The 8,701-nt window shown below is 32.0% G+C and overlaps 1 protein-coding gene across 1 annotated transcript; it reads left to right on the plus strand.

Moving 5' to 3' along the window:
- The first annotated feature begins 115 nt into the window (after positions 1-115).
- LOTGIDRAFT_232559 (hypothetical protein) lies at positions 116-3,645 on the plus strand. Its single transcript, XM_009056922.1, has 6 exons — positions 116-148; positions 471-563; positions 778-878; positions 1,163-1,346; positions 1,611-2,601; positions 2,900-3,645. Exons 1-6 carry the CDS (start codon positions 140-142, stop codon positions 3,607-3,609), a joined length of 2,088 nt encoding a protein of 695 aa, XP_009055170.1. The 5' UTR covers positions 116-139; the 3' UTR covers positions 3,610-3,645.
- The last annotated feature ends 5,056 nt before the right edge of the window (positions 3,646-8,701 follow it).

The raw sequence follows: 8,701 nt of genomic DNA on the forward strand, positions 1-8,701 counted from the left end.
AATTAGCACCATAACTTAATTTTGAACATTAGATATTGAAGTAAATCCTGCTGTTCATTTATTTTTAATTTTTCTGTCTTCATATATTCTTTTCTCTACCAGGTTGTTGACTGAAGAAGAATCAGAAGTATCATCAGACATGTTCAAAGTAAGGAATAGGTTTTCTTTTATCACAGTTTAATTCAGTTTAAAAGAATTTGAAGAAGAATTGTTGTTTTATTAGAAAATGTAGAATTAGCTCATAATAATATTTTTTTTAAAAGAAAAGTATTATGCTCAGTGTCAAAGAATATAATGGTCCAAATATTTCCTCTATCAGTTTTAAAGCTTAATTTTAGCTCACTCTTTAGGAAAAGTAGAAGTTGATATCAGAAAGCTGAAATTGAGCTTTATCAGGTGGAAAAGCAAAATTATGAATGCTCTTTTGATTCGCAAACTGTATAAAAAATTTTTATTGTGTTTTTTTTTAGGCAAAGATGTTAAGTTGTTGTCAGAATGAGAATATTGATATTATTTTAACATTTGGTGGTGTTGGATATTCTGCAACTGATATTGTACCAGAGGCAAGATTGTTTTGTTTGTTTAAGTTTGATTTAGTCTCAGAGACTGGTGAAATTTGAATATATCTTTTATGACTGGTCATTGAAATAATTCAACACTTGATTTTGCAATAAATTCCATTAACCTGCATATTTGGTTGCTGTTTCAATTAAATATTTATCATCAATCAGAAACCAATATTTTGAATTAATTTTTAATCGTTAAATCTTGTTTAAGGTTACAAAATCCCTGATAGAGAGAGAAGCACTAGGTTTATCAATAGCGGTATATAAACACTGTTTAGATAATTTACCATTAACTGTGAGCCTACTATCAAGGTATAGATTGTAAACTATTTTGATGTTATTTTTTTACAAAAAAGAAAAAAATTGTAAGCCTACATGGACAATTGGTCATATGTATCTACCAATCAATTAATGACCATTAAGGTCTATTATTATAGCTAATTTTGGAAAACAGAGAAGCTTTATGCAAATGATAATTGAAACCAACACCGCCTTTTCTTCATTGTATTTCTGTTTTTCCATCTGTGTCTAATAACAATTTGCTGTGACTTATTTGATAATCATTTGATCTGATCAGAAGTCATATTATCTTACAGGGGAGTGTGTGGTGTATATGGAACAACCCTGATTATTAATCTAAGCCATGATTCGAGTCACCTTGAGAACTGCCTTCAAATACTAGACTCGTGTATTTATCAAATCATGAGAAGTCTGAAGGGTAGTGATACAGTGATTGAAGATTATGCTAGTTATGGTCACAGATCAGAAAGGCTGGAGGAGGTAAGAAAATTCATATTAGAAAATTACAAAAGAATTACAAAAAAATCTTCATCAATCTGGGCCTGGAAATAGTATTCAGAATGGATTTTAATGACTCAGGAGATGCTATAGGTCTAGCTTGGCCTCTACAGCTTCGCTACTATTTGGGTGTTTCTGTCTGATCAAGTTATTTGGAGGCACAAGTAAGTGTTGCTTAGTTCACCATCAAAGCAATAAACCTGGATTTGAACTTTTTTTCTATTGACAAGATTTCTGTTCTTGTAGTATGAAGATCAGATGCAAGAATCATGCAGAATTCCAGAAACACAACAAACTTCCTTCCAGCATCAAGAGTTACTGCAAGTCTTTGAAGATTCAAAAGCGACATATGGAGACCAATCCCCAAATTTTGGTTCAAACAATAAGATAAAAGTCAAAGAAAATCAACCAACAGAAATTTTGAATCAAAGTAACCATTGCTTTGAAGACTTAGAACTTTCAAATGAACTTTCTCAAGACAATTCAGCTTTCCTAGAGCAGACCGATTGGGATTTGAAGGATAGAGACAATACAGCTGAAGGCAATCCTTATCAATCTAGTCAAAATGGCGTCTCTTCCCTGAGTTTTGTAGACAAACAGCATGTCCAAACTACAGAATCTAACCAAAACCTTGTTAGTACTGTTGGGGAAATCTCAAATGACATAATAAGCCTACACAACTATAACCTACCACCAAATCTTGAAGAACCCTTTCCCAAATCAAATCAAAGAACTGGTCTTAAGAGGATAAGGAAAAGATCTGAGAGCAAGGATGTTTACAATTTTGACAGCAATTCAGATTCAGACAATGGCCCGATGTCTCAAACTCAAAAACAAAAGTCATTTAAAAAGGCAAGGATACACAATAGAGCTGATCAAAATAAAGAAGTTAGTTTTGTCCCAGTGGGACAGGGCATGATTCAATTTCTACACACCCATCCAGCAATTCAGGGAATCTACTTAAATAAAGGGAAGAGACATATCAAGAAAAATTTAGTCAATCTGAAAAGACAGGAATCAGCAGTTGACAAAGGATCATGGGAAAGACAAGGTCACAAATTAGAGCGGAATCGTTTTGATGATTATTTTGAAGCAACAGACCAGGGTAAAGAGAAGAGTGAAGAGATTGGAAATTGTTTAGCAAGAGATGAATATGTTGTTAATTGGTACGTCTGGTGTCCAGGGCGTGGAGGGAACTGCCAGAGGAAGTGTGGTGGTTATGGAACATGTCTGGAAGGTAGGAATCTCATTCTTATCAGTTGGTCATTTCATTTGCAGTGTAAAATCTCAAGTACTAACATTCCAAATCGCAAAACGAAATTGGACATCCAATAGATGTTTGACAATGCTTTGTCAGCACTTAATGAACTTCAAGAAACAATCCTCTTTTATACCCTTTACATTTGCCAATAGTTCAACAGCTTTATTGGCGTCAAGCTCAAAAGTGTGGAAGAAAAGAACCCTGGCATGGGGATGATTCAACCAATACTTTGTTCTTTTCATAAGCTAATGTGCCTCTCCCTTACATATTTCAGGTTGTCCAGGGATGTCTCATAAACAGGATAGACATAACTGTTCCTTTTTACTCAACTTGAAGATATTTCTATCTGACCTTACAAAATGGCGTATACAGATCACAGGTTCTCATGTTCCTGACAATTCTTCATTACCATGGCAACCACCTTCAGTTTCCAAGCAACTAATGAACCAATCAACGAAGGACTTCATTATTTCTAAATGCAGCACTCAGAATGTATCGTCAACGAATATCCAAGAAGCAATCATGAAAGAAAAATCCGTTTTATCTCCCGAAACTGTTCTACCGAAACGAAAAATCTCTCGTGTGATGTATCGATTGAAGAGACAAAAATCTGAACAACGAAGTGTACAGTCCCCAAATTTCATACAATTTGAGGATATAGAGTCCCAATCTCTAACAGATTCCATCCAGCCAACCAGTGATCAATCTTTCGTGTCTCAATCATCAAGTCATCCAACCCAGGCATCAACAGCTGCCTTATGTCAAGAAAAGACAACTCTTGTTATTCCTTCCATAAACCGATCAGATGTGCCTAAATCCAGAGTTGGTTTGTCACAAATGACAACTGATGAAGAGAATTTAGTTGAACTGCAAACCACAGGTCCTCAGAATGTTGATGTTTCACAAATAATCCAGAATTCCTCTGAGGGCGGAATGACCAACTCTGATCTTCAAGCTGTCCTACTGTCCTTATACAATACTTGATAACAATAGTGTTTATAATAAACATGTTTCAAACCCATGATCAGATTACAAAGAACTCTGGCATATACTTATACTGACTATCAGAATATAGCTCAAAATGGAGCAGCAAAACCTAGAAGGTAGAAGGTGATTTTGCCTTGTAGAGCGGAAGGACAGATAGACATGAATGATGCCAAAATACGCTGCACAAATATAGTGAAAATGAAACTCATCTGAGATCTTATAAATATACACAATTGTTACTCAATATACAGACACAAGGGCAGCATACTGACTGGATTTATTTAAATAATAAGCTTTATTCTTTAATAAATATACAAAATTAATAACATCATAAAATTCAACATTTTATTCTCATAATATATAAAGCACTGAACCAGGTATATAAAAAATATATATGGCCATAAAAATATAACATGATAAATATATACACGACTGAACATTCAGCAATAACAACATAACAGTTTAATTAAAGGGATTGTAAAGAGGTTTTCTAAACTTATCAGGTGCTTGGAATAGAAAGAATAATATAATCTACGTTTTATTGTTCTATAATTCCACTGTTAATAACACAGTGTTAAAAGGTGATGAGAACATAGTCTTTTGAAAGACACCAATAAAATCAATTGGCACCATTACAATTTTCTTTCAGATGTCTGTTTCTTGCTATTCAACTAAAATTAAGTATTTAAAGATATACCTACCACAAAGGCCTTTATATATAATAAGCAGCCTTTGTGATGCTTACCTCTTAAGAATTTCCAAAATAACAAGACCCAAAGATATCTGATGTAGATTAAAAATGATGGAAATAGAAGCCATATATGGCCCTCGATACATATATGAAAAGCTAGAAAAACTTCTATACAAACCCTTTAAGATACTGTAATAAAGGTCAACAAAGAATTCAACATCTTCATTTACACTACACTTGACTAAACACATTACATTGTAAAATATATTTTCTTTTATTAAAATTTAAAATATTTATTGTGGTATTTATAAATCAAAATATATCCATAAGAAGAGCAAAAATAGGATAAAAGTGCAAAGAACTTGTGTTAAAACTAAGGAATAAAAAAAATAGTTTTAAATAAGAAATAGATAAAAATTTCATTGGCATGGGAAAAATAAAGTTAATAAGTGTATGACTGTTTGGATACTCACATGTGATTGTCAACAGAATATTACATTTTAAAATTTGATTTCCTTATGTTGTTTGATAGTTGTGATTGTATTGAATATTATCAACAAATTCATAAGATATAATTTAAAGTGATCTTCCTCTTTTTCTCTCAAATTTAAAAGATGACAAAAGTATGATCAGAAACATTTAAAATTAATTTTTAAGATTCCAAGTTTCAAATCTTTAAAACTGAAATCATCAATGGAGATAAAATACCACCAGGTAATTGTCACAGAGTAAAAATATGGTTTAAACTCTAAATTACTGGCCATATGGGGAAATATAAATAACTTGTCTGACAAGTGAAATAATTTATATGTATAGTGGGAAAATGATAAAATGATAAAATAAAATAGAAACTTAGCTCTAGAATTAAGTTTTAAAATTAGAATAAAAGAAACCAAGCTAGAATTAAAAATATAGGGAAGAATATCCATCGAACTGTATCACAATCCATTCAGTTATTTAGTAATGCTGAAAATGAAAAAAATAAATAATTTTTTTTTAGAAACGGGGCCATAAGCTTAATGAGGGGGATTTTTCATCAATACATTTAACACATTACATGTAATATGGAACAATAAAACTTACCTCAGCTTTGCTAATTCTTTTTCAAATTCACTTCTCTTATTGACTTTAGCTTGCTCATCTGGTGTTAACTTGACACCCTTCTTTCTCTTGTCCTCTAATTTACTAATACCAGCCAACTTCTTTCTCAAGGTTTTACTTTGTTTCTTAGCTAATTCTAATATCTATATCATCATTAGATAAAATACAAGGCGGTTAAATAGATCTCTTGATTCAATAAATATATATCACAATATAAAATAACACAAGGTATGTAATATATATATATGCACAATATAAAATAACAAAAGGTATGTAATATATATGCACAATATAAAATAACAAAAGGTATGTAATATATATGCACAATATAAAATAACACAAGGTATGGTGTATATATGCACAATATAAAATAACACAAGGTATGGTGTATATATGCACAATATAAAATAACACAAGGTATGGTGTATATATGTACAATATAAAATAACACAAGGTATGGTGTATATATGCACAATATAAAATAACACAAGGTATGGTGTATATATGCACAATATAAAATAACACAAAGCATATAATTATGTTACCCAATATGGCATGTATTTGAATTTTCTTTTTATTTAGATTTTGGGACATACATACTAAACTGATACTCCTCAAATGCAATGTTGTCACTTTAAAAAAAAAACCTTCATACAAACTTTGGAATAAAAATTAAATTTCTTTACCTCATCATTACAATGTTTTTTTTCATTCACCATAGTATCTTCTACAAAATATAAATATAATACTTTATATAACAGAAGAGTTATCATATCATATCATATCATATCATATCTTCATATCATATCATATCATATCATATCATATCATATCATATCATATCAAAGCATAGCATAGCATAACATAGCATATCATATATCATATATCATATATCACATATCACATATCACATATCATATCATATCATATCATATCATATCATATCATATCATATCATATCATATCATATCATATCATATCATATCATATCATATCATATCATATCATATTATATCATATCATATCATATCATATCATATTATATATATAAGATTAGTATTGTTCACATATCCACTGAGACATTCTTACAAGTTCAAACTAAATTTCCAACTAAAAACTGATAACTTAAGCACTATTTATTTTGAATGTCATCATTCTTTAGGGTAACTGGGCATTGTATTTAAATTCTATAAGCAACCATGACCCCGTTAAAAAAAATGTAAATACAAAGTAAATAACACTGTTAGAAACAGTGACTGTTATATCTACATAGGAAATTCATGTGAAAGTCCAATGACTGTTTTCTAGACACCAATGTACTTTCAAACAATTAATAACAGGTCTAGCTAGCTTCAATTTTTTCATTTGGAAATTATTTCTTTTCAAGTAATTAGTACTCACCAACTCCATCAAACCAGTTGTTTGGAGTGGCTCGTCCAGAGGAGTTGTCACTCACACTACCAGTTTTTATTTCATCATTACTCAGCTGTCCATTGTTAGATTGGTTTAATGGTGGAAAGTGATTCAAGGCAGGGAAGTCATTACAGCTATAATCATTCGTTGGCGGAGTTGACTGACCTGAATCTAGTGTATAAATTAAACTTACTATACATCTTGTTTAGAGAAACAGATCACGAATTCATTCAAAATCGTTATGAAGCTTTGGCTTTCAATCTCAAAGAGCTTTTGATTGTCAAAATGCTACCGATTTGAGATACTATCTATATGATGACATGGAGGAGATATGATATAAAGATGACACAATCAATATTATTTAACTTAGACTGATATCTCAAAACAACCCACTATGATTCACAAATCATGACCAAAATAAATACTATACATACCATTGACCAGCGAAGCCCATGAATTTGAGTTGCTAGGATGCATATGTTCAGGCTGTAGGTTGCCATTCTGTAACCGGGCTCCGCGTCCAATACCTGTATTCTGCATTGGTTTCATTACCGCAGGAATATATACCTCCTTCTCAGTCTGCTGTCTGGCAGTTCCTCGCCCCCGACCACGTCCAGGCTGCTTCAAGACATAATCATTAATACTAGTACCATTATTTTGAGCCGGTGAAGCTTGAACCTGGGTTTTTTTAGGTTTCACTCCATCAAAGTCTTCATCATCAGAAAAGGCCCTGTTGGAAGAGTTATCTGCACTTGTATAGTTGGAATTATTGGAAGACATAGAGGAAACTTTCTTTCCATTTTTCAAAACATAGGCCATAATACTTGCTGGTGGAGGACTATCTCTGTTTTGTTTGGCGTTCTTCATGGAATAAGTTTGAAGACTAGCAGGAATTGGCTGTGATGTATCCCCAGCACCCATTCCTCCTGGTCTTATAAGCGGAGGTGCTGGATTCGACAGCATTCCTAGAAAATAAAAGATGATGAAATAAGATTCCTTTCAATCATTTGAGATTCTGTTCTGGTTTACATTCATCAATAACAGACTAATATATGATTTCTGTAACATGTATACCCTGCCTCCTAGGAGAAACATGACATAGTAATACATATTATAATATTCATATATAACATAATAGTACTCGAGAAAATAAATTTACCTCTGCCTCTACCAACACCTGCCATTGCTAAGGAATATTGAAACACAGAAGAAGGTGCTTTAGGTTGCCGAACTTGTGTTTTTTGTTGTTCATATAATGTCTCAGCTTGGGACTTGGCTTTCGGCAATCTGACTTGTCTTTCTTCCTGAGGTTCTGGTGCCATTCCTACTGGTCTATACTGTTCATCTTCATCAATATTACTGGTAGAAATAGACAAAAACTTCCATAAAGATTTCTAAATAATATTATGTATTTTTCATGGCTGTTAATCCTAACAGAATCTTAAAAACTAACGCATTTTATTTATTCTGCTTAAAGTAATACAGTTTATTGTCAGTTATTTAATTTAAAATCCACAAGAAACTGGACTTACTAGTCTGTCATATCTGGTATCAATGAAGTGTGGAATTTACGTTTCTCTAATGGGGTCAATCTGAAAAAAGACAGCAAAGCATAGTCAAGTAAAGAGGACGCTCTAAAATAAAAATTTGAGAAAAATTGAAGAACAAGTCAACCCAATGTAATATTCAAACATAGCCATTAAAACAGTAGCTCATCAGATAGTTGTCTACTTGGTGATTGCATACAATGAATTCATAAGGTTTTTCTTATTTAAAATAAATAATTGTATTCTTACCCAGCCAAACTTCGTCTGGTATTCATATGGAAGAAGCTTGGGTCTACCCCCATTTTAGGATGTGCAGAAATTTCTATAATCAAAATAC

The sequence above is a fragment of the Lottia gigantea genome (genome assembly GCF_000327385.1).
Source record: "Lottia gigantea unplaced genomic scaffold LOTGIsca_29, whole genome shotgun sequence".
Classification (NCBI taxonomy): domain Eukaryota; kingdom Metazoa; phylum Mollusca; class Gastropoda; family Lottiidae; genus Lottia; species Lottia gigantea.

Excerpts from the sequence above, each read along its gene's own strand:
- LOTGIDRAFT_232559 (XM_009056922.1), top strand. Across the intron at positions 1,347-1,610 it reads GATCAGAAAGGCTGGAGGAG|TATGAAGATCAGATGCAAGA; the intron begins GTAAGAAAATTC and ends CTGTTCTTGTAG. Across the intron at positions 2,602-2,899 it reads TTATGGAACATGTCTGGAAG|GTTGTCCAGGGATGTCTCAT; the intron begins GTAGGAATCTCA and ends TACATATTTCAG.